Genomic DNA, 27258 nt, shown 5'->3' with positions numbered 1-27258 from the left:
GTACCTCATACCTATAATCAGGACAATTAGAAATGTGCATTCAGTCCTCTTTCCAGTGACACCTATATATCAGGAAATAATTTTTACAAATGTTTCTGAAATTTAAAACAGAAGGAACCTGTAGTGAATGTACTCATAAGTACCTCACCTGACTTATGAAAATTCAACTTCATGCAATAGTTTCATGGTATTCATCGATGAGTGGATACAGTAAACTTCCATTAGTTTAATTGTGGTTAATTTCTCACCACAGAAAGAATGTGGATAGGTTAGAGAGAGTGCAGAGGAGATTTACAAGGATGGTGCCTGGATTAGAGAACATGCCTTAGAGTTGAGTGAAATTGGCCTTTTCTCCTTGGAGTGACAGTGGATGAGAGGTGACCTGATAGAGGTATATAAGATGATGAGGGGCATTGATTGTGTGGATTGTCAGAGGTTTTTCCCCAGAAATGTCTAACATGAGGGGGCATAGCTTTAAGGTGCTCGGAAGTCGGTACAGAGGGGATGACAGCTAAGTTTTCAACACAGTGGTGGGTGCGTGGAATGCATTGCCGGCAACGGCCATAGAGGCAGATACAATAGGGTCTTTTAAGAGACACTTAGGTAAGTACATGAAACTTAGAAAATGGAAGGCTATGCGGTAGGGTAATTCTAGGCAGTTTCTAGAGGAGGTTACATGGTCGGCACAACATTATGGACCAAAGGGCCTGTAATGTACTGTAGATTTCTGTGTTCTATATTCTGTGAATCATGGATAAATTCATGATTATTTTGTTCATTTAGAGTCATATATAAGCCAGAATAAGGGTGCATTAGAAAGCTGAGAGTGTGCAGGACCATTGGGAGTGGTGACAGTTGGAGCTTGTGGTTCAGTTGATTGATGAGTGGAGAGGTTAGGTGAGAGTCTTCAGCTCAGATGGTGAGGGTGGATACAGGACTGGGATCAGTACATTCATGGATATTTGGATGTGATAAGAAAATGTTCAAAGGTATGCTGGTAAGTGACTTAAAAACTGAATCCATATGCTTGGTGAAATCCCTTCTGTCTAACTGGAAAGTGGTAACAACATGAAAGTGTGTTCAGGCTTTGAATGCCCAGTGTTTAAGGCAATGTGAGCTAATGACTGCTAACATTCTGAAATATGTATTGCATCAGACATTATGTTATTATGTCTGCATCTAATAGGAAAAATTAGTAATTTAAGCAAATATGATTTGCAGCTAGAAGTGCCTGACCCAATTTTGATTTGGTGCAATTTGTTCCAGAAACCATTATTGCATTTTATTTCAATGATTTTCCAATGCACAGTGCTGGAAAAAGAAAAGCAACATTACAAGATCAGATTTTAAGACATACATATTTCCCAGTTAACTACAGGCTAAGTAATTTTTTCAACCTTTGGGTATGCACCACCTTTGTCCCTGACTCTTCCACTATCTGATCTGTGCATCTGTGTCTCAGCATTTTGTTACTGAACACTACCTGTGGACTTGGATACTCTTCCTCCAAACCATTATTTCTTAAGCCAATAACATGGCATTTCCTTGCTTTGTTGCCTCTAAACTACCCCTGAATTCATCCACAAACAAGAGAAAATCTGCAGATGATGGGAATCCAAAGCAACACACACAAAATGCTGGAGGAACACAGCAAGCTAGGCAGAAAGTATGGAAAAGCGTACAGTCAACGTTTTAGTCCGAGACCCTTCAGCAGGACTAGAATTTATCCTTAACAGTTTTAGTACAAATCTCCAATTTTTTTTCTTTGTTACTGTTCACTTTTTCTGTTTGCTCCAATGCCTAACAACTATCCTGAAGTACAGTAGCTACAAATTGGCAGACACTTCCCATGCCGCTAAGTCAGGAAAGGCACCATATATATGAATGCAAGTCTGTTTCCTTTTTCAAAGTCCCAGGATTTCTGCCAGCTAACCCCTGAGCAGTTTTGTATAATTTTGGCCAAATTATGGAGTATAATGCCAATGACATGTTAAGCTATATGTGAAAGGAGTCGCAAAGTGGATGCATTGTTACTTGACCATTGCTTAGAGTTACCTAGAACTTAGTCAACTGAAAAAGCAGATGCTTCTGCTTAAAACAATTTCTGAGTGGGTGGAAAGCATAGTGCATGTACATATGAACAGACCACAGATATGGCTGTAAAACTCTGTCCCTCGGCCACTCAATAAGCCAGATTGTATCAACTGCAAATTAATACTCCTGCCAGAAATTTGTTGTACACAGCTGAATGTAATAGCCTGAGGATTGAAGAATTGAAGAAATTTTATAATCTTGCACTTTTAGATCAACAAATAGTATAACACTGGCATAAATATTCCTTCAATTGATGAAAAGTTCATCATTAACCTTTGATTTTATTGAAATCTGGATTAAAATAATCTGGTGAATCTATATCATGTGCTTATTTTGCAAACTGCTTTGCAAAATCTTATCAAATATCAGTGTTAAGTTATGAAGTTTCCAGAAGGCAAACTTTCATGGAGACACAATACCACAGATGCTGAAATATGGAGCAACACATAAAACACTGGAAGGACTTAGCAGATTGAACAACATCTATAGAGGGAAATGGGCAGTTGGGTTGAATGGAGACCCTTCTAGATGAAGGATCTCAACCCAAAACATTGATTGTTCATTTCCCTCCATTGATGCTGTCTGATTCACTGAGTTCCTCCACTGTTGTCAGTTGGTTAATGTACATAGATTATGGTGTGGTACTGAGGCACATGAAACAGAAAGTTAACAGGTTTGAACTCCAGGCGCCTTTTAGATTTCTGCGCTGGATGCAATTTCAGTATGAGTAATTTATGCCCAGCCCTTGAAAACTTTTTGTAGTCCATGAATGATAGTTGATGTAAACTTTTGGTGGGTCCTTGCTACTTATGAAACATTTTGCAACATGGAAGGGAAATTAAAGGAAATCTGGTTGTATGTAGTTTCAAAGTACACAGTTATCCCAATCCTACAGCTCCAGCATAATGAGATGTGTCACTAGAAATGTACAGATGTTTTTTTCTTGATGCTAAGGAATGGGCAATGAGTCCAAGTGAACTTGTTGCACATTTGATTGAAAACCTTAGCATAGACTTTCTGATAGACCTTTCTGAAAACCTTTCTGATAGACTTTTGACCAATCAACAATCTGATACTTGCTCCTACAGGAATGGTTAAGGCAGATTGCTTTCCAAAGAAAGTTAGCTAAGTACAGTTGCAAAAATAAAAAATTGTGAACTCTTTGCAATTACCTCTTTTTCTGCATTAATTACTTATAAAATATGGTCCGATCTTCATCTAAGTCACCATAGATGACTTGGACAATCTGCTTAAGCTAATAACACACAAAATTGTACTTTTCATGTCTTCAATGAACATATTGTTTAATCATTCACAGTCACAGCCCCAAACGTTTCCTGTAGCAGCTGATCGGACTAGCACAACGGCGAGGAGGATCATCCTCCATACAAAACTGCTTCAGTTCATCAATGGTTCTGGAATGCCTTGCATGTACAGCCATCTTCTGGTCATGCCACAGCATCTGAATTGGGCTAAGGTCTGGACTCTGACTTGGCCATTCCAAAACACAAATTTTCTTCAGCCATTCTGTTGTTGATTTACTCTTGTCTTTCCAATAATTGTCTTGTTATATCATCCAACTTTAATTAAGCTTTTAAGGTAACGGCTGCTACCCTGGCATTTTCCTGTAGAATATCTTGATACAATTTTGAATTCATTGTTTCCTCAACGATTACAAGCTGTCCAGGCCCTGAGGTAACAAAGCAGCTCCAAACCATGATGCTCTTTCTACCACGCTTCACAGATTTGATGAAGCTTTGGTGTTGGTGTGCAGTGCCCTTTTGCCTCTAAACATAACGATGTGCATTTCTGCCAAAAAGTTCAACTTCTGTCTCCTGTGTCCAGAGAACATTGTCCCAGAAGTGTTGTGGATTATCCAGGTGGTCTTCTGCAAAATTGAGAAGAGCAGCAATGTTTTTTTCAAGAGCAGTGGTTTTCTCTATGGTGTCCTTCCATGAACACCATTCTTGTTCAGTGTTTCCCTGATAGTGGACACATGAGCAGAGACTTCTGCAAGTTCTGGAGATTTCTGCGGGTCTTTTGCTGTTACCCTGGGTTCTTTTTCACCTCCTTCAGTATTGCACGTTGTGCTCTTGGTGTAATCATTGCAGGATGCCCACTCCTAGGGAGAGTAGCAACAGTATTGAATTTCTTCCATCTGTAGACAATTTCTCTTATTGTGGACTGATGAACACTCAGGTCTTTAGAAATACTTTTGCAGCCCTTTCCAACTGCATGCTTCTCTACAATTCTGCATGGTGCACATAAGTAGATCTTTCTTGAGAAGAGCAGGCTCTATCAGTAACCTGACTTTGTGCATCCTTTTTTATAGGGCAGGGCACATCTACAACCCACACCTCCAATCTCAACTCACTGATTGGAACATCTGACTCCATATAGTTTTTATAGAAGGCGTAATCCTAGAAGTTCCCATACTTTTTTAAACCTAGACTGTGATTGTTTAAATGGTGTGCTCATTATTGATGAGAAAAAATACAATTGTTTGTGTGTTATTAGATTGGGTTTGTCTATTTCTGTGACTTAGATGAAGATAAGACTGCATTTTATGAGTAATCAATGCAGAAAACCATGTGACTGCAAAAGGTTCACAAGCTTTTTCTTGCAACTGTAGGACTGGAAGGAAGCTTGTATCAAATAAATCCAGCAATACCAGTTGGGCATAAACAACAGTAGATACAATTTTATACAAGTAGTCTCCTCTTCTGGAAATACAATTTAATTCTATGTAATTACAGGTAAATATAACTTCTTAGAGAGTCGTGCATTTTTTCTGAGTGTGGGAAGCCTGATGCTGATTATCTTACTAGGATATGTATAAAATTTAACTCAATGCATGGATGAAATATATTCAAATTCAAAAACAAACTGTTGTCTTGAAAATTGGCATATTATTTATGTTCCTGATTATAACAACGTCAATTGCAACTGCTGGGAAATACGTTCTACCCTCAAGCTAGATTTTCTGAATCATAAGCACATGTGTTAGCAAACTTTATACGAGTTTAACTACAGCTGTGCATTCACCTGGAGCCACTTAAGACAATTTTGGCAATTTTGAAAATAAATCAGTGAACTGAGATATTTAAAATAATATTATACTATGACTTATTTAAAAGGTTGGCCCTTTTTATCCATAACTATTTTAGCTTATTTTGTGTATTCAAAAGACAAACTATTGCAATTTTGCTGTCACTCATACTTTCTGGCACATGGAAACTCTTCTTTATCATAAGGCTGGGGCCCTACATAAGTTGAAACATTTCCTCACTGCCCAGAAAAATAAAAGGCAGGCTATTCAGCCAATCAGTGGAATCTTTATTACCTTGTCATTGACTTACACTCCATACTCAGTTCTCATGGAGTTTAACTTGTAGTTTTGCCCATTTCGCCCATGAGCAAACCTGTGACAGATGATGCTAGAGCAGTGGGATGCACAAAGAAAAAATTCCAGGAGTTGACAGTGAAGATGTTCTACAAATACTCTTGGATAACAAGGAGAGTATGATCAGGCAAAAGGACTTCAATGTTTGGAGACACAATAAGGAGGTTTTCAAATTGCATAAAAATTGGTTGTCAGTGAGAAAGAGTTTGAGGGAAAACAAAATTTTGGATTTTCTTGTCATTTGAAGAGAGCAGTAGCAAACAAAATTATTCCAGGGAATTGTCAGATAATGCATTTGTGAAAAAGTACTGAAACACGGAATGTATAATAACTAGAATACTGCGAGTCCTGGGGAAACCTTGGAATGTTAATCCTTTGGTCCTTGATAATATGAAGATAGATTGAAAAGCTGATTTAAAAAGACACACAAAAAGTCATCTTTATTAGTCAAGACATTGAAGAACTAAATAAGGGCAATTTGTGGCACAGTTTAAATACTACATATTGTACTGGTCATCATGTTACATGTGCATTGGGAAGGTTCTAAAGTATATTTACAAGGATGTTGCTGAAACTGAACATTTTTTTGCTGCAAGGAGCAATAAAGATAGCTGAGGTTATTTTCTTTGAAATAAGGGAGGCTAGTGAGGACAATTGAGTCGTGGGACCCAGATTAAATTGGAAAAGACCTTGTTTTCTATGTGATGGGATCAAACATCAAAGGGGAGATTTTTTTCCTTCCAAAACGTAGAATTTTGGAATTCATTTGCAATGAAAAGATGGTAGTAGCAAAAGCATATTACATTTTAAAGGTATATAAATATGTTATTCAGGCAAAGCCTACAGCCTACAGATCTAGCTCTGGATTAGAGTGTATTGCCCTCTTTTGTCTGGTATAGACAGGATGGAGCAAATGGCCTCAGTGGTAATTGTTTTGCTCTACCACAAACATTTTTCTGACCAATCAGCATCTTAAATAGGCAAGACATACCTCATTAGTTTTTTTTTGTTTTAGTGAGATTTTTTACAAATGGCTCAGGAAGGAGTAGTAAAGCAACATAGGGGAAGGAGATATGCCCTAGAAAATATGATCCACTCTTTTTCATGTATGGGACATGATATGAAGACCAAAATGAAGAGCCTTTGTGGGAAGTGTGTTCTTTTTTAGTTTCTGCAAGAAGAGCTACTACTATAAGCGTATTATTGGTCCATCAAAATATAGAGTGTCTAGGACCAAAGAGCATGGTCTCAGCATGCAAAGACATTCCTTTAGAAAAGAGATAATGAGGAATTGTTTTAGCCAGAGGATGCTGAATCTCTGGAATTCATTGCCACAGGTGGCTATGGAGGACAAGTAAATGGTTATTTTTAAAGCAGAGGTTGTTGATTAGTAAGATCAGCAAAGGTTCCAAGGCTACACTCACAAAGTGCTGCATGAACTCTGCAAGTCAGGCAGCATATGTGGAAATTTATAAACGGTCACTGTTTCAGTGAAGACAACAGAATAAAAGGGTGGGGGAGGAGAAGGACAATCACTAGAAGGTGATAGGTAAAGCCAGGTGGGTAGGAAAAGAAAAGGGCCAGAGAGGAAAGAATCTAATAGGAGAGGAGAGTGGACCATAGGAAAAAGAGAGGTGGAGGAGATCCAGGGGGAGGTGATAGCCAGGTGAGAAAAGGCCAGGGGCCAGAGTGAGGAATAGTAAAATAGGAGAGGGAGAGGGTTTTTTTTTCCAGAAGTAGAAATCAGTATTCATGCCATCAGGTTAGAGGAGAAGGTAAGATAGGGGTTGTGAGGGAAAATAAATCAACCATGATCAAAAAGGCAGAGCAGACTTGATGGGCTGAATAACCTAATTCTTCTCCTATGTCTTATGGTTTAATAAATTCACTTCAATAATTCATTGTATGTTGATGCTATTGAAACCCCTTTCTACTGGGTGTCTCTGGAAGTGCAACTTGTTAGTCCCTCACTAACAGCCACTGGATTCTGTAGTGAGGAAACTACCTTTCTCAGGTTCCATATGTCTAGTGTGTATATGACTGTGGTCCTGTCAAATCCGTGAGGTTGGAATGTCTCGCCCCCCCCCCCCAAACCCTGGTTTGTGTGAATGCTGTGTGATTTACTGCCCCCCCCCCCCACCGCAATCGCCTGTCAGCAAGAAATAACAGATCATACACTCCATACAGTTATAAAGAAAGTATATTTATGAACATTAACTTAACCAAAGAGATATTAAAGAAAAGGAAAAAAACAAGAAGGACCCTTTATAATTAAACAAAACTGCACAAAAGTTGGAGCTCATCTCGAAGTTGTCTGTAACTCACATGTTGGACTCACGGTCTGCATGAAAGCATGCACCACCTTCCGAGTGTTGCTCGAAATCCATCTCGAATACACGGGTGCTCCCACGGAGGTATTGGTCCTTCCTCCTTGAAGCCATTCATCTGCACAAAGCACCTTGTGTATCTTCCCCCCTGTCTTCTCTCAGCTCCTGCCAGAAAGACCTCAGTCCACACCAGTTCCCTCACAAAGAAAATCCTCTCCACCCAGCGTTCTCTAGAACCTTCTCCCATTTCTACCATCCTGATTAGTTGACACCACAGGCCTAAATTGAGCAACAAAGGCCCTTATCGCAGCTCAATCCCAAACAGCCTGAAAACAGAACAGACTGCTCTTACAAAGCTGCTAACATGAAATACCTACAGCATAGCAGTGAAAATCTTAACCAGGGAATTACACTTTTTATGGGTATTTCCAGCAGATAAGATGCTGTATAAAAAAAGATATCCTTATAATATGCAGTAAACCAGTCTATTGTCTTAAATCTTTTCCAAACTATTGAAAATGTCATGCATTACTTTGATTTGAATAGATTCACAAAATTTAATTTAACAGCCTCACATTGAGGTAATTTAGAGAATGTGATTATGGTGTTGTAATTATGCAGTTTTGGGTCTGTGTGTGGTTTTAAACTTGTATCATTGATCTGCTGGTTTAAGTTAAGAATATAAATTATATGGAATATTTTTGTTTCACAATATTATTTTGATTGAACATCTTACAATCACTAGAGTGAGGGAGAAACTATAGCTTTGCATTTTAACCTCAGAAATAAAACAGATAAATTAGTTTAAAAAATGAAAATACATAGGACTTCATTTCATCATGTAGAGATGTATTGTAATCATCCCATTGATGTTGAATGTGATATATGAGCATTCCTTGAGAAACAATGCACAATTAAATTCTACATTCCCCTTGTTTGGAAGAAGAATTTTGAAGTATCAGCAAACTAAATAAGTATTTTGAACCATGCTGTAGGAAGAGGAATTAAAACTGATTTATAAAAATTTCCGATTAGATCTGCTGCATGACAGTAGTTACAAAACAGTAAATTAACCTTTTAATCTTTTATTGAGGTACAAATCATTTTGCATTCCTGCTTAAATGATGTCATCTGGGAATTACATTAAAAAAAATCTCCCCTTGTTTAACTCAAAAGTTCTTGGTGTTATACATTAAAATAGAATTCATACTTGTATTGCTTTTAATGACTTCAGTTATAATGAATAATGTACCATGAATATGGGATAGACATAAAAAAGATTTTATTTAACTATAATTACTGATTTTATTTGTTTCAAAAATTGGAATCGTATGCTACACATCTACTTAAAGAACTAAATTTATGCATCTGTGAAGTTCTGTGCATGTATGCAGCACAGAAAGAGCCCCTTCAGTTCATCCCTTAAATGATCATTCTCACTGGCAAAATTTGTGTTGACTGGTAATTACTGGAGCAGAAACATATTCTGATATGATTGAACTTCAGGTCTGAGTTTTGACAACAAAAATAATCAAACTAAAAAGATATTACCAGAGGATGCCAAGAATTTAAAGATTGTTGAAACCTTGAGGGAAAGATGGTTATTTTTAACTTGGATGGAGTAAAACAAAAGTAAAAAAGAAATGCTTGTTTCTCAAGGAAATAGAATGATGTTCACACAAACTGCTAATTTGAGGGCCCTGGTTTAGACAAACAATTTTTTTTTTAACTTTAGCTTTAGTTTTTGTGTTTGTGATATCTTTGCCTAAAAGCGACATTTTGGTAATGCAGCAGTTAGAGTATTTCTATTGAAGGACCAGTGACCTCAGTTCAAACCCACTACTGTCTGTAAGGAGTTTGTATGTTCTCCCTGTGGCTGCATGGGTTTCCTTTGGGTACTCCAGTTTCCTTGCACATTCTGAAAAGACTTGTGGATTAGTAAGTTAATTGATCACATGGGTGTAATTGCACGGCATGGGCTCATAGGGCCGGAAGGGACTGTTTCTGTACTGCAACTCTCACTCTAATTCTGAAACTTTTAAAGCAGGTTTATGGATTTCTGGACTTTGAATTCAGGATCATTATTTAAAACACAAATATTGCAGATCAAATAATAGCCTATTTGTCTATCACAGACCAAATAGGGTTAATATACTACCTAATATGAAGGATTGTCATGACCTGATGATGTGACATTTTTCAAATTTCCACTGTTGATTTCTTCGGTTAAAAAAAAACTTCTCGTACATTGAAATTTAAGAGGAGCTAAACTTTTGTTACAGTTTTGCAATAAAGGAAAGAAGTTCCAAGTGCATGTGGATAGCGCACTTTTAAACCAACCACCTTGACTCTTTATTTCCAGGGCCTGTTCATAGTGTATGCTGGGTGCTGTACAAATATAATCTATTTGCAATTTCAGGAGTCCTTTTTCATGTTGCTTATGGTTCAAATTAGCAGTCCAATAAAACTTCATGCTTCTGCATATGAAATGAAAATTAGTGGGAAACTGCATGTGAAAAGACATTGACAAAAGCCAGTTAATTGCAGATTCTTATTGAACAGCAGTTGACTTGGTAATTATGATCCGGTCTGTCATGGTATAGCCTATGTTTATAATCATAAACTGATCCTTTAATCTGCACAGTAGTCTTTGAAGTAATTAAGAGTCCATTAAACAGTCCTTTCGTTTCATTCTTATACTTGATTTTCTTTTTTTTTAATAAAGCATTTTAATGATAATGCTAAACAAATGCTGTAATCTTTGCTCAGACTTCACATCACTTAGCATTTTGCAAATAGTGTTTCTATACAAGTCTAATTGCATGCAGCTGTGTATGATATATGTATCCGGCTTTGATATTGAACCTTTATGCAAACTAATAACTTAAAATTTGGACTTGCTATGCTTTGGACTTCAACCTACAGCTTTGCTCTCTGGACTTTACCGACAATTGGGTATCAACCTCAGGACTCACTGATTATGCGATGGGATCATGCATAAACTACCACAAATATCAATATGATTGTAAGCAGATAGAGATTTGCGGATTGAATCTGGGTTTAGGTCTCATTCCTGAGACCTGAGTACAACATAATTAGGCTGAGTTTCAGTACTTGGGGGAGAGCAACATTATTGGGAAGATTGCACCGTCAAATCAATGCTAAGATGTCTGGTATTAAAAGCTGGAGGTGCCCAGCAGGTCAGGCAGCACCTATGGAGGGTGAGACAGTGATTTTTTTTTCAGAACTAGAAAAGTAGAAAAACAAGACTATTTTTAATTGCAGAGTAGAAGGAGAGGTGGGAATCTAAATAACAAAATGTAATATTGGTGATATCTTAGAATGGGCAATGAATTTTGATAACACTTTTTGATATGTATGTCTGTAGTAGGTGTAAATGGAAGAAGATAATTGATAGACTGTTTCAAAATTTATCCTTGATATTTAAAAACATGTTTTTTTACATTTTATATTCATAGTCTGCTCATTACTGCAGCACAATAGCTTCTAGTGTTCGCTGTACTGAAGCTCTATTGTGGAACCAATATTGTCAACACAGGCTCTACCATTGAATTCCCTTTTTTGATTGATTGCCACTTTGAAGCAATCTGAACTTTAATTCACATTTTGCTGCTTTTCTTTGCAAGAGTTTACAGATTTGGGGGAGAAAAGAGAATTGATTTTCTGCTGTAGTTTCGAAAAGTGTTCTAAGGCCAGAAGGAGCCCAAGTTTGCTTCTGGTTAGGGTAAAGTTGGTCTGATTAGGTCTTATGCAGCCCTTGCCCAGCTTGTGTCAATATCTTAATATAGAAAAGAAGCTGGTCACAGAATTATAGCTACTTATTAGAAAAGGTAGGCATCATTCCTCAATAAAGATGTAGTTTACTTGATGCTGACCTCCAACCTGAAGTGTTAGGTAGCAAATTTGATTGTCAGTGAATGAAAATTAAAATTATAATTGCTGAAAATTTGAAATAGAAACAAAATACTAGAAAAACACTATACAAAGGAGATTGTCAATTTAATGGCTATGTCATCTCAATCTGTTACAGATATTCCCTTTATTCCACGTATTGCCATCTCCCACCTTCTCTGCCATTTTCTTTTTCTGTTCCGATGAAAAGTTTCAACCTGAAACATTACCTCTATTTTCTTTCCAGATTTGCTTCCTGACTTGCTATGTATTTCCAGCTAATGTTGATTTGTATTAATTCTAATGACAAAATGTAATATTGAAAAACAGGTCGTATCTAATTAGTGTGCATAATGGTAATTTCAGAGGAGTTAAAGAAAATTTACAGTAGCTAACTGAGATTAATAACAATCAATGGATTTTGTTATCCTGCCTCAAGCCCGTAACGATGTTTGGAATTTCCAACTACTGTAGGTATGGCGCGAGTTCCCTGACAGGCTGGTTGGGTACCCTGGTCGACTTCATTTGTGGGACCAAGAGACAAGCAAGTGGAAATATGAGTCAGAATGGACAAATGAGGTCTCAATGGTTTTAACAGGAGCGGCTTTCTACCACAAGGTATGATGTATTTCAAAGCCATACTGACATGAGATTGAATATAGTTGTGAACATAATTCATCATCAGGAAGTTTCAAATACATTATGTAGTACAATAAAAATACAAAAATTCACTGATTGGAATAATGATGAGTTGTAGTTTGTCAATATATGAATTAATTCTTATTCAACTTGTGAGGAAAGTTCTGACATTCAATAAAACAACTGAATTAATTTTGAAGGAATGTATGAGCCAGCTTGTTGGAAAGTTGTGATGCCATTAAAAGTGCCAATTGAAAATGGTAGAAAGGATAACACAGTAACTGAGGACAACTGTTCAGGGAGAATTCTTGTCACAATGTACAATGAGCTGGGTATTGAAATTTGCGAAGACAGAGGTTCATGCACATATTTGAAATTTCTTTATAATTGGGTATAATTTGGTGAAATTGTGTCTTAATGTTTAATGGTGAGATTGGGATTACAAGAAAGATTATTGCCATTTGACCATGACCATCATCAAAATATCAAATTGGATATTAAAGCATCAGTATTAAGACAGGTGTTAATATGTATGACTTCAGGCAGGAACTAAATAAGGGTTCATCAAATTGTGGAAATGTATGAAGCTTACCAGCAAAGATAGAGAGGTCCGTTGAAGTCTGATGGTACTATTTTTAACAGTATTTATTGATAAAAATACACAAAAATAATATCAGTGCAAACATGCAGATAATATACGTCATCAATACTAAATCTAAAAGCGCGGGTATAATAATAATCCATAAGAAACAGCTCTATCGTTGTCTAGGGGATAGTGTATTGTCCGATGGAAATATAAAAGTTACTTTATTTCATTCAGGCTGCAGCCTTTGGTTGGAGAAAGATAGATTTTTAGAACTTTTTAGAACTTAGCTTTTCCTTTTTATGATGTCGATCCTTCGAAATGTCGTCGGTGGTGATCTCTTCTTTAGCTAAGCTGTCTTCCATGGTAAGGCCCCAATCCCGGGCAATGGGAAAGGACACACGTGGGCCCTCCACCGGCTGTCGCTATTAAACGCTGTCACAGGATTTCTAGCGTTTCTCCTGGTGCGTCTGAAGGGGTTGTTCCCCAGACCCTCTTTTATCCTTACTCACGGGGTCTCAGATGTCAATCAGGTTGGGATGATGCCACCCCCCAACCAGCCCACGTTGCTCATCCCTTGAGGGCTTCGATGAATAGCACAGTGCTCAATACACAATTCCGTCTCCAAGAGACAATGGCCGTTTCCTGTGGCTTTGTATCGCTGAGGGGCCAGGACATTCCAAACCCCTTGTGGATTCTGCGTGTCTTTCTCTCATTTCCTGGGTCTCTTGACCTGAATTAATAGCGATCTTGCGATTCTCAAAAGGTGGGGGGGGGGCTACTTTGTACCCTTTGGCCCCTCAGAGTTGGGGCACAGGCGTAACACATAAAAACGTGATTAGAAAACAGATTCTAAAGCAAAAGGACATTTTAGCAGAGTACAGTCGGCCCTCCTTATCCATGGATTACGGGTGCGCAGATTCAACCAACCGCGGACCAGGAAAACCCAGAAGTTCTCTCTCCAGCACTTGTTGTTTAAACGTGTACAGGCTATTTTTTCTTGTCATTATTTCCTAAACAATACAGTATAACAACTATTTACATAGCATTTATATTGTATTAGGTATTATAAGCAATCTAGAGATGATTTTAAAGTACAGGCAGTCCCCGGGTTATGAACGAGTTCCATTCCTCAGTCCGTCTTTAAGTTGGAACAGGTGCATCCGGTATTATTTAGTGTCACTTCGCCAAACATTTGTGTTATTATATAGTATATATTTTACCTTTCTCTGCATATAAAACATTTAAGAAACATATGTATTTTAATAATTAAACCACTGCGTTGCTTAGTAATAATTGTAGCTTTCATTGGGGCAGGGCCTTTCACGTGCTCCATTAAAATTGTTTTGATCACTGACCGATGTAACCTAACGCTTTTCCTGTGACCGATGGTGTTTCACCTCTTTCTGATTGCTCTATTACTTCCACTTTATTTTCAATCGTGATCGTGATTATTTTCGTGAACAGAAACACTGCAGATTCAGAGCTCTGGCGCCAGATCCTAATGTCCACGGCACTGAGACAGGTGAAATAAAGTCCAGGGTTCCGCTGGGTCCTAAAGACCACCGTACTTAGACAGGTTAAATAAGGGACTTGAGCATCTGCGTTTTTTGGTATCCGCAGGGGCTCTCAGAACCAATCCCCCACGGATAAGGAGGGCCAGCTGTATGTTGTATTAAACAGGTTATGATAAGTGGGTTCTGTGGATAAATTCTGAATAAACTTCAAAAAGTAATATCCTGTTCAAGCTAGTAGGACAAAAGAAACAATTAATTTACTACATTTGGCTTCTGCTAAACAATATTATTAAAGCAATGTTCTTATGGAGCAAGAATGGTGGGTTTATTGTGGAGTTAATTACAAAAACTGTGAGGTGATACACTTTGAGAGCTGAAGGGTAACCTTATAGAGTTTTTTTAATTACATGAGGCATAGATGAGACAGAGATTGGCTTTTTTGCAGGGAAGGACAGAGTTGCTGGAGCCATAGAGCACATATTTAAGACGAGAGTAAAAATTTAATGTGTTTTTTTTATCATGCAGAGGGGGGTAAATATCTAAAACAAGATGCCAGACTAGGTAGTAGAGGAAGATACTGTACAATTCCAATGTGTCAAAGGTACTGGAAAAGGAAGGGCTTAGAGGAAAGGGGACAATGGGATTGGTGTAGATATGTGTCATGGTCACATAGACAAACTTTCCTAAGGAAGCCTGTTTCTAAGCTGTCCAAGAATCCCTGTTTCCGGTAATAATTGAGTAAATTGCATTCAAGGATAATTGTATTTAGTTTTGTTTTGTGACTAATTATTAAAATATGTATAAATTGAAAAACAATTTAAGGAAATGACAAGAAAAAGAATGGCGAATTGTGACAGTGGTCCTGATAGAACTGAACCTTGTCCTGATAAGCTGTAGAAACCCTAAGAATATCTGCTCATAATTTTGATGTACCATAATCGATATGTTTTGCATAAGTAAAGATGTCAATACAAGGCACCATATCAGTTCATTTCTGCATGGTGATATTGTTAAGCATTAGGTACAAGTCTAAAACAAAGACTGGAAGTAAGGGGTCTCTTCATTTTGGCAGTGCTGAGAAAGAATTAGTTAAAATTGATTTGTAAAATAAGTCTTGATTTCAGTACTTCTTATGCTTGAGGAAGAAGCAAACCATGTCAAATAAGAGGAAAATATTGAATATATATTAATATATTTAATAAACAATAATATTGATAAAAGAGGAAGAAAATCTAGTATTTTTTTAAGAGTGTTGCATCCTGTCAGGGGTGCCATGTAACCTTGTAGTACTCTGCCCTTAATTAATGGAGGAATGCTGTATTTTAGCATAATTCTCACAAGGTCCAAATGATATTTTTTCATGGGCTTTGGTATTCAAGATAAATCAAGGCTTTTTATTGAAAGAATAACATATAACTGGAGGCTGCTTGGCACAGTGCTTATGCTGATGATTTGTTAGGTCATCTAATTATCTACCACTCTTCCTTCAGGGCTCTGTAAATCTCTTCCCTGTAAGTGTTTATGCATTTCTAATTTGAATATTATTTTTCAGTCTGCTATCCAATCTGGCAGTGCAGTCCATGCCTCAAATCTTTGTAGAGTAAAATGCTCCTACAGTTTGCTGCTTTGTAACTGGGAAGGAATTTCTCTGTTTTAGGCTTCAGGATTTTTTGGATACCTTGATGAAATTCTTTTTAACCCTTGCTTTAAATGGGGAAATGGCTCTCATTTCTGAATATCCATCAGATAATGGAACTTTTCATCCTTAATACTTTTCCAGTAACATTTTTCTTGGTAATATTGTCAATATCATTCCTAAGGTGTAAGACCAGAACTAGCATCTTATTTCAACTGAGACTAAATAGGTTTTATAAAGCTTTGGCATGCTTTCCTTAGTTATATATGCTATCAATAAGATGTTGGATCCCATAACTTCTCTTTCACGATTTTCTCATTGGACCTGCCATGTTTAAACATTTGTGTTTAAACTCCTCCAAGCCTGATTTTACTCAGTTTTTAAATTCTCATTCAACACAAAAACAAAATCCATGCAAGAGTTCACCTATGTTGCAGTTGGTGCCCTTTATCATGCATGCTTATTCTGTCTAAGGTTGTCCAGCAGATTTTTTACTGGTAGAAATTAATTTAAAGTATGATATTTTCATTGCTTATTGATTTTTTAACTTAGACATCCGGAATCTTTTGTCATTACTTAGCCATGAGCATCTTTTGCTATGGACAATCATACATGCAGAGTTTTAAGGAGTTTGAGTGGAACAAATTCTTGGACATTTAAAATGATCAAATATTTATCTCAGAATTTAAGACATTCATTACTCTCAATTGTTCAATTGTGTACTACATTTAATTAAATAAAATAATGTAGTTCATAGGAGGCATTATCAAAATGTATTGAATGGCGCAATATTCTTGGAGTAGATGCAAAAGGATTGATCAAGGGATATTTTAGGCAACATCTTAGAGAAGATCAGAGTGGAGAATCATTAGGTTTAAGGTTATAAGTCCAGTGCTTAGCACTTTGAAGGGATTCTCAATAGGCTCAAATCAGTATTAGGAGGAAAATAGGACTAGAGGAGATTCTAGATAGGCTTGAAGTTATTGAAACTTGAAAAGAAAACCATGATTAATGAATTCCATGCCAACTCTTCATGAATTAGCCAGCTTAAATTAATACTCTCTAATGGTTAACTGTGATTTTTTTTTTGTCTTAGTATTTTAATTATTTGTACACCTACAAGATGCCAGGTGATATTAAAAATTGGGTGGATGAACACATGAACTGTGAAGATATTGCTATGAACTTCTTGGTAGCCAACATGACTGGAAAAGCTCCAATTAAGGTAAGTTGCTGAAAGGCCAGCAATAAGAAATCACTAAAAGGTATTAAGTTCACCTCTTCATAAAAAGTGTGTTCAATTTAAAACAAATTTCCTTTAAAGTATTTAAGAAGCTGAGAATGTAAATTTAAATCACAGAATGGTTTCAGCATCAAAGAAAGCCACTTGGCATATTTAATTCATACCTACTTTACAGAAGAACGACTAGTCCAATTACTCTTGCACTTTCTCCCCATAACTCTGCAATTTTTATTTCCTTTGGATAGTTATTCAGATCTGTTTGGAATGTTACAGTCGAATCCGTCTCCACTACTTCTCACGGTGCATTCCACTTTCTATGGTGTGAAATAAAAATCCCTGTCACTTTTTGTCTTGTATTTCCTTTCGTAAGCTTTCAAACATCCATTTTTATCATCTTTAATGTTTGTTTAAAAACAACCTTTGAAAGGTACTAGTGTTGTGAAGTTTATATAAAGAGCTTTGTGAATTAAAAGAAATGGGAAAAGCCACATGGGTGTTATAAACTTTGTCACCTTTAGAATCTCAAAATATTCGTAGAATCTGTCAGTCAACTTAGTAAGAAAACAGGCATAGGTTATAAGGCAATATCAAAGAAGGGGAAGCAACATTTCATCACCTTGTGATCATAGGGAGACCAGTGCTTGTATAAGGCGCCTGGAAGTGTGAAAACAATCATTAAGTGGATTTTAAATGGGTTGTTGTCACACACTTTCAATGAATGTGAAAGCATTCTAGTAATTTTATTGATCTCTTGTGAATTGAAATATGCCATAGTGAGCCAGATGGAACTTGAGCAAACTGTTCTGAAAGGATGGTGCTCTCACATTACACTGCAGGCGTGCTTGAACATCTAGCTGGATTAAACGTGCCATTAATATTGTTGGAATTATTGTGACATGCAGGTAACCCCACGTAAAAAGTTCAAGTGCCCGGAGTGCACTGCAATTGATGGACTGTCACTGGACCAGACCCATATGGTGGAACGGTAAGTGCTCCATTCCTTGCATGTATTTAACAGTTTGAGACTGCCATTTCAGAAGAGCCCAAGAAAAACATGCATGACTGGTTCCAGATTTATAGTCGGAAAATGTTAGTCACTGCCTTCTGCAGCATTGATATAGGAATCATTTAAATCTGTTTGTATTTGAACACAATGGGCTCCTAAATTTCAAACTCTTTATTCATAATTTAGATGGGTAGATATTTTGAATTTATTGCAGAAGGATTTGTATATTCTGATTAAAATTGAATTGTCAGAATCATATTAAAGGGATAGCCCACTTTTATTTTTGGGTTTTTATATGTGTCTCTTACAATCTATGCCTGGCTGAGAGAGACAGAACAATGCATTTTGTATCTCTAAATTTCACTGTTCAGTTTATTGAAGACCTCAAATTTGTTAATCTACTTGTGAGTCTGTGAGCATTTGCTCTATTAGAGCTTCTTATAAACATTAGTGTTGCTGTGCTTTTCTTAGTTTTTAACTCTGCATAAAGAGCTTAAGGGATGATTTTCCAGTTTTATTAGTATTGCTATCAGCTTTGTAATGACCTCTGGTTGTGCAGATGTTTTTCTGACAGTGTTTTATTAGATATCATTAAGTACATATTTAACACCATGGGAATATATTTGCAGGTCAGAATGCATCAATAAATTTGCATCTGTGTTTGGGATCATGCCACTGAAAGTAGTGGAGCATCGAGCAGACCCTGTCTTGTACAAGGATGACTTTCCTGAGAAGTTGAAGAGTTTTCCTAATATTGGTAGTTTATAAAATGGAAATCATCAAAATCTTGGCCACATTAACCGCACCTTTGTGGCACTACAAGATGCTTTAATAAGGTGTGACTGCTGTATGTTTTGAAACCAGGTGATCAGGAATTTAAAGTTATCTCCTGCTGAAATAGCATTTACAAACTGCAGATCCTACATTCAATGTATTTTTAAAATGATGGATGTTGATGAATTTACATTAGATTGACATGGCAAAAAAGATTCTGTTTTTAAATTAAGTGTATTTTATATTTTGATGACTAGCGAAGAGCAAAACCCAAGTTTGCTCACAATGCATTTTGACTATGCAGTTGCTTTTTAATTAATATTACACAATATTGCTGGTTCAGGCATTAAAATATTGGTCGAACTGTTCTCAAACTCATTTGTGTTGATCATGTTACTGACAAATTCCATTTTAACATTGATGCAGGCGTAACACTAGAAGCTTACTGTGCCCTTGATTAGTTATTCACAATGTATAGTTCAAAGTAATACTTCAAATGAACTTGCCTTTGTAGAAATATGGCATCTTTTTAGATTGGTCATATTGAACATTATTATCTAGAATAGCCCCTTATCTTGAAGTCTATATTTAAACTGTAGTATTTAATGTACAAACAATGATGCTGAAAGAAGCTGATCTTGACAAGAAAGGCAGGGGAAACGGATAGCTGGCGTTGGAGGCAGTGATGTCCTGAGAAGGCCCTGTCATGTCCAAGGATGACTTCCCAGAGAAGATGAAGAGTTTCCCCAATATTTACGGTGTACTGGTGAATAGTGGGAAAGGGGACACTTAAGGTTGGTGCTTAAGTATCAGATCACCATCCAGAAAACCTAGTTGGCATATCCAGGCTGTTAGACTTTGAGTTAAGGGTATGATTGATGCTATCTTTCTACATTATATCACACTAAACAAACCTGATACCCTTCAGTGATTACAAGAATTGAGTGTCTGCTGCCACCTCTGCAGTCAAATTCCTGCAAGAATCATTGCCTTGAGGTGGGGAACAAACATCACTGGAAATACACTGGAAATATTTTTTTTTAAACAGTTTTGTTGAAATATGTTTATACAATAAAGGTGCACTGATAGTTAAGATCTGAACCAAAATCTTGCAATTCTACATGTAAGGGTGATGCATGACTGGATCCTAGCCAGATGCAAAAGAATTAGGAACTTACAAGAATCCTAGGAATTCCGTGTAAAATGCATCTCCTTGTTACTGGTGTTAGTAAGTTGGTGATCTTGAGGTTGTTCATTAGGCAGTGCATGAAGTTATTGCAGAGTGAATCCAGCAGTATACTCAAAAGCGTTGTATTAGAACTCATGATTTATATTACACTCTGTCATTTATAAAATGAGGGATTTGGCAAGTTCCAGAGTTCCATTGATTCATTTGATGTAATCAAATCTTCCTGATATAATACAGGCACCTAGCTGCTTTAAACTGGTGCAGCATTTTGCACATTTGTTTCCTTCCAAAGGGCTGCCTGTTGAACAACAGTCTGCTTAGATATATTTAATTGATGCCAGTTATAGCTATCATTGAGAGAAACCAAGAATGTTCCTGATTTGTGGAGCCATTTATACTAAAATATTTTCCAACAGCTGCTATATTCCATTTTAACATCACAAAATCCAGTCCCAATTATCTCCTCTGCAGCAGTTTCTTTGCTGTGATCTAGCTATTAAGGCATAAGTTTTATTTTCCCTGTTTATCATGACCTATTGAGGCATAATATCGATACTTTGATAATCATAATACTTCAGAGAGGATTAATGAATTGAAAGTAATGTCAAAACAATACCATTGGAACCATGAGTTACAAGGGCCAAAATATAGATATTTTGCATACTGCCTGTTATTCCTAAATGTTATTCCTAGATCAGGTAACTTTAGTTGGTGATGATATCCCACTGTCAGTGATTAGCATTAATGTACCTGCATTGACTTTATAATAAATCTATTTTCTGACAATGCAAGAGGAATTAATGGTGTCTGCTAAAATTTACCACTTGATTTTAAAACATTTTCTAAATCTTAATTAGTTACATCCTTTGCAGTACAGAAAAAAAGAACTTGTATTTATGAATCTCCTCCCATCAATGCATATCAATGTACTTAAATACAGAAATTATTTTTGAGCTAAAGTGATATATAATTAAAAGCAGCTCCCATTTTCCACTACTTAACTTTCAATGTGTTTTAGATGGCACTAATATCTGTGGATAGGTACATAAATGGGAGAGGTATAAGAGGGCTGTGGTCTGGGTTCAGATGAGGCCAGATGAAGACCAGACCAGCAGAAACTAGATGGACCAAAGGGCTGTAGTGCTGTATGACTAGTTGAAGATGAAATGTTGGCTAGGAGATGCAAATATTATTAAATTGCTGATGGTGTTTACAAGTTTTGTGATTACAAAACTAATTTCACTTGTAGGAATTAAACGCAGAATTTTAGTGAAATTTGCCTTTACCTTACCAAATATAAATTGTTAGAATCTAGTTCCAGTGTTTTTTTGTGTGGCGAAAATCAACTTGAACTGTATTTGGCCATCGTTTCTTTCTCTGAAACCTATTAAACAACTATAGCAGCTTTTCAGTGAAATTTTTCACAGCGCATAGAAATCATACTTTGGATTACATCGTTGTAATACCCTTTATTTACCTGACTGATGGATAATATCACAAAAACAAGGAAGCTAAAGAATCCCAACTCCGGGTACTGTTTACACATTCAATTCCTATCAATAGTTAATATGTACACTGTGTATGCCTACACTTTAAATGATACAATAGGTTACCAATTAGTATACCACAATTTGTTGCAGTTTAATTTTGTTTATTATTTACTGATTTTTATCCCACATCAGATTGTATTTGATCCAGACAATATAAGGGAAAATCGGCTAGAGCTCCCAATCCATCTGATTTCTGCTGGAAAGAGTATTTGTGGAACTGCAGTGAAACATACCCTGTTTCAATAGTCTTTTGGCTCACAGCCATACTTAAACATGAAAAGCTGATAGTTAGCTCTTGTTTTGAAAGCCTGTTGGTACAAGTAAGAGTTGACATCTTAAGGCTAGAAAGGAAAAAGAGTTCTAAATACTAGAAGATTATATATTAATGGAAAAAATATCAAATTTTGAATTAGTATGGTATTTAGAATAACCTATTAAAAACAGATGTCTAAACTTTTGCAGCAAGTTGCATTGCACATCTAAATTATGGACTTAAGTTTTTAAAATATCACAAGGTGAAAAGTATATAACATTCACCATTTAAAACCAGAGTTGCTAACTGGAAATCTAGTGTCTGTGAACTTTAATAGTATAAGGAACGGTGACACAACCCCAATGCTAGAGACATTGACTCAAACAAATAAAAGGGAAATGTACCACTGATAACATTTCTCACTATTTAAAAACATAGAATACCATTTTTGGATGCAGTTGTGGAGGGATATAAAAAAAAAGGCTTTTGTTAGAAATAAACTAAGGTTGGTCTATTGGCCCTTCTCTTCTGATCTAATAGGTGAAGAATTGATGTAATCCCATGTTCAAGTAGAAATATTAATGAGGTTACCAACGTGGAATGTGCAACTGGTCCTGCCACTTGCCAGGAATGGTAAACTTGGGAGGCTGTAAAATGTTCTCCTGTGTCATGAAAGCAAGCAAACTCAACTCATGAATACTTTTTGTTCAATAATAAGATTTGGACGACAATAATCAAGGGACTTATTAACTACTTACACTATTGTATATTAAATGCTTTTCTTTGAAATTGAATGAATGTATTAAGAACCTGAACCTCAAAGTCCTAAAATTATACATTGGATCTCCACATCTATAAACTATTCATTGGCATTGTTGATTTTTCTCTGAGGTTTGTATAACCATAAATGATAAAATTATTTCCTATATTGTCCCCGTTCTTTGAGTTTGTATTTTAATACTTATTTTTTTGTCAAATGTCATTGTGATTTTATTGTACATGATTACTTGTGACTTGTCTTTGTCTGTACACGATAAATTACTGATGTCTGTCTCATAGACAATAGAGCTGTGTAATGTTCTTTGGGTAAACAGCTGTGAATCATTTAAATAAATTGATTTACTATTACCATTGGTTATTGTTGGTCCTCTGATAAGTACACCAGCTAATAAATGCATTTAACATAATTAACAAGGCGGTAACAAATCTAATGTGTCTTCTCTTATCCATTGGTAGGATGTGGGCATCACTGGTAAGGCTAGCATTTAATACACATCTCTAATTATTCCAATGGACGGCTGCCGCTACAGTGTAAAACGTGGTGAAAGTACTCCTGTAATGCAGTGATGTTGGGAGATCCAGGATTTTGACCAATGGTCAATGATGAAACAGCAATGTGGTTAATTGTTGAGATAATATGACTCTTTGAGAGACTACAAAGCATTGGTAATCTTCTCATCCCATTGCTCATCTTGTCGTTGTGTATGGTGAAAGTTGGTAGATGCTGTCAGAAAAATCTTAGTGAGTAGTTGGATTGCTTTTAGAGATGATGTGCCTTGCAGTAATGATGATGGTGGCATCTGTCTGTCTCGCAGGACAGTGGAAATTTCAGTGTGCGCTGTGGGTCAGTCTGTTCTGTCACTGTAAACAGCAGCACTGGAATGACTTCCAGGACGTAAGCCTGGGCGGAAGCTATGGAGATCTTGGGATGCTCAGTCGTCAAGATCCCCCTCATGGCCTCACCAGTGCAGTCCAAAGGAAAGCAAAACAATATATTTGGCACCAGCTTTACTGTGGTAAGGTTGTTCAGTGATGTCCAGCCACCTTAGGGGTTCCACTTCGGATTTTTTGTCTGGGTTTACTTGCATAGCCTTCAGCCTTCCCGAGGCTGCCCACGAGGCAGTGGGGCTATTTCCTCTTAGCTGGGGATTGCAGTAACAGTCTGCCAGCAATAGAAACATAGCAAACCTACAACAATATACAGGCCCTTCGGCCCACAATGCTGTGCCAAACATGTCCTTACTTTAGAAATTACCTAGGGTTACCCATAGCCCTCTATTTTTCTAAGCTCCATATATCTATCCAGGAGTCTCTTAAAAGACCCGTCGTATCCACCTCCACCACCATCACTGGCAGCCTATTCCACAATCTCACTGCTTTCTGTGTTTAAAAAAAAAAGAAAAAACAACACAACAACAACAACAATTTACTCCTGTTGTCTCCTCTGTACCTACTTCCAAGCACCTTAAAACTGCCCTCTTGTGTTAGCCATTTCAGCCCTGGCGAACAGCCTCATGATCAATGCCTCTCATCATCTTATACTCCTCTATCAGGTCACCTCTCATCTTCTGTCGCTCCAAGGAGAAAAGGCCGAGTTCACTCAACTTTTTCTCATAATGCTTGTTCCACAATCCAGGCAACATCCTTGTAAATCTCCTCTGCACCCTTTCTATGGTTTCCACATCCTTCCTGTAGTGAGCACAGTACTAAAAGTGAGGTCTGACCAGGGTCCTATATAGTTGTAACATTACCTCTTGGCTCTTAAACTCAATCCCATGGTTGATGAAGCCCAGTGAACCGTATGCCACCTTAAGCACAGAATCAACCCTGCACCAGCTTTGAGTGTCCTATGGACTCGGACCACAAGATCCCTGTGATCCTCCACACTACCAAGAGTCTTACCATCAATACTATATTCTGCCATCCTATTTGACTTAACAAAATGAACAGCCTCACACTTACCTGGGTTGAACTCCATCTGCCACTTCTCAGCCCAGTTTTGCATCCTGTCAATCCCACTGTAACCTCTGACAGCCCTCCACACTATCCACAACACCCCCAACCTTTGTGTCATCAGCAAATTTACTAACCCATCTATCCACTTCCTCATCCAGGACATTTATAAAAATCATGAAGAGAGGGGGTCCCAGAACAGATCCCTGAGGCACATCATTGGTCACCAACCTCCATGCAGTATATGACCCATCTACAGGCACTCTTTGCCTTCTGTAGGCAAGCCAGTTCTGGATCCACAAAGCAAGGTCCCCTTGAATCCCATGCCTCCTTACTTTCTCAATAAGCCTTGCATGTGGGGTACCTTATCAAATGCCTTGCTGAAATCCATATACCCTGCAACTACTGCTCTACCTTCAGAATCCATATACACTACATCTACTGCTCTACCTTCATCTATGGATGATTCTGAAAGGTGAGGAATGGGTGCCAATCAAATTGTTTCTTGAAGTTAATGCTACAATAAATATGTTCAAAAGCAAGTGTGATATCAGTTTGTTTATAAGAGGTAAATGATAGACATTTAATTGCATTTAATTATTGTGTAAAATATTTTTTTGCTAAATTTGAATCACTATTACATTAATTATTGGACATAAATTCTTTCAAATTTGTTTTTTTTTTGAAGTGAAGAAATGGTAGGGAAATGCTAGTAGATGGTAGTTTCTGTGTTTAACTTTCTTTGGAGCTGGCCTGTTTTTATAAATTGACTGCATTCAGTGTTACCTTTGTACATCTCCTGACACCTGTTGTTAACACAAGTTCTGTAATCCTTTCAATACTCTGTCAGCAGATCAGAAGGGCAGCGTTGGTATTTTTATCCAGTCCAATTAATGTAAGAAGTTAGCTATCATTAACACATTTCAACACCATTCCTTGCTGGAAAAAAGACATTTCTTTTCAGTAGGAAAAAGACATTTTTTTTATTGGGTTATTGATTATACCTGTCACAACAACACACACCACCCTGACCCACTCTTACAGTTTCCTAAGAAATTACATATGCAAACATGGTTCCAAGTGCAATAACTTATTCATAAACCAATATAACACAGGCAAATTATGAGTTTGCTAAATTCTCACAGTAATGATAAACACTACTTTGGATGCATTATCACTTTTTATTGAATGTAATCTAACTGCACCCTTTGCTACTATTATATTTAAAACAAGGCAATTAAATCTAAAGAAGTTTAAAAGGTTAAAATATTTTACAACAAATTATAACAGTAATAGTCTCAAGACTTTATTTCAGCAAAAGTACACAACACACCCAAACAGATATATTACTCTGAACTTCAACCTTCTGCTTCAGTAGTATAAGTAATAGCAATGGGCGTGAATGTTGCAAAAGATAATTACATTTAAAACTATAACATTTCACTTTTGGTATATTAGCACAGTACACAATAAAACATTTTTTTTATTTGTAAGACGTTTTCTTGTCTTTTGTTTTAAAATTGTGTAAACTTTGCAAGATCTTAAACTACTGTTTCTACTATAGGTCAGTGCCTAGGACTAGTCACATAGGTTTTTTTTTAACGTTTACAAATCAAGTAAATGTTTTTTTTGTAGAATTAGCAACTTAACAAAAAATTTGAACTTGATATCCAGTTGGTTTTATTTTCTAACAGAATGAAACAAACTCGCATCTAAAGAAGTCACGACCAATATACTATAAGGACACCTAACCTAAATGGAACTTGGACCAATATGGCAAGATGAAAATCTTTTGCAATTTGTAAACTATTTCTTAAAGTTAAATTAGAATAATATGAAATACTTAATAAGAATTACAAATTGTAAAGGATTTCAGAATCTAATAATTAGTTTAATTCATTCAATATCGAATAAACAATACTTCCCACTTAGTGATTCAGTGGTTGTTCTATTTGCATGGTTTATCTTTTCTTGTTAAGGTCTAATCAGAATAATTAAGCAGGAGAATCATTTTAATTGCTTGTCTCTATTTTATAAAATAGTCCTACATGCGCTTCTGGTTTTATACTCACCATGAATGTACTTAGATAAACTTCCTTCAAAAAGTTATTTCCTTTGAAATTTTTTAAATTCTAATTGCAAAATTAATGTTTCTGTTATAGATATTTTTAGAACTTTAGGATATCACTTTCAAATGAAACTGTCTTTGAATAGTTTACAGGGTAGCTCTTGTACAGCAAAAGGTAAAATATAAATATTTCTAAATAGAAGTAAACCTCCTTTCTAATCCTACCAACCTATAATAGGAAAAGTGCTGCATATAAATCTCCATGTTCTCTTATGTCTTTAGTCCAGCATTGTGTATTATTTTCAGTGTTTGAATATGAACATTAAGTCAA

The 27258-nt window shown here is 36.6% G+C and overlaps 1 protein-coding gene across 1 annotated transcript in view; it reads left to right on the top strand.

Moving 5' to 3' along the window:
- The window catches only part of ext2 (exostosin glycosyltransferase 2), a 163485-nt gene extending 140231 nt beyond the window's left edge, over nucleotides 1-23254 (top strand). Inside the window, exons 11-14 of the mRNA XM_059975984.1 lie at nucleotides 12211-12354; nucleotides 17208-17336; nucleotides 18257-18339; nucleotides 18990-23254. Of these exons, the coding sequence (XP_059831967.1) occupies nucleotides 12211-12354; nucleotides 17208-17336; nucleotides 18257-18339; nucleotides 18990-19128 (495 nt within the window). The 3' untranslated portion in view covers nucleotides 19129-23254. The remainder of the gene's footprint in view (nucleotides 1-12210; nucleotides 12355-17207; nucleotides 17337-18256; nucleotides 18340-18989) is intronic.
- Nucleotides 23255-27258: the final 4004 nt, after the last annotated feature.

The sequence above is a fragment of the Hypanus sabinus genome, chromosome 7 (genome assembly GCF_030144855.1).
Source record: "Hypanus sabinus isolate sHypSab1 chromosome 7, sHypSab1.hap1, whole genome shotgun sequence".
NCBI lineage: Eukaryota > Metazoa > Chordata > Chondrichthyes > Myliobatiformes > Dasyatidae > Hypanus > Hypanus sabinus.
The sequence above is the reverse complement of the archived record's forward strand: the minus strand, read 5'-3'. Positions and strand labels throughout refer to the sequence as shown.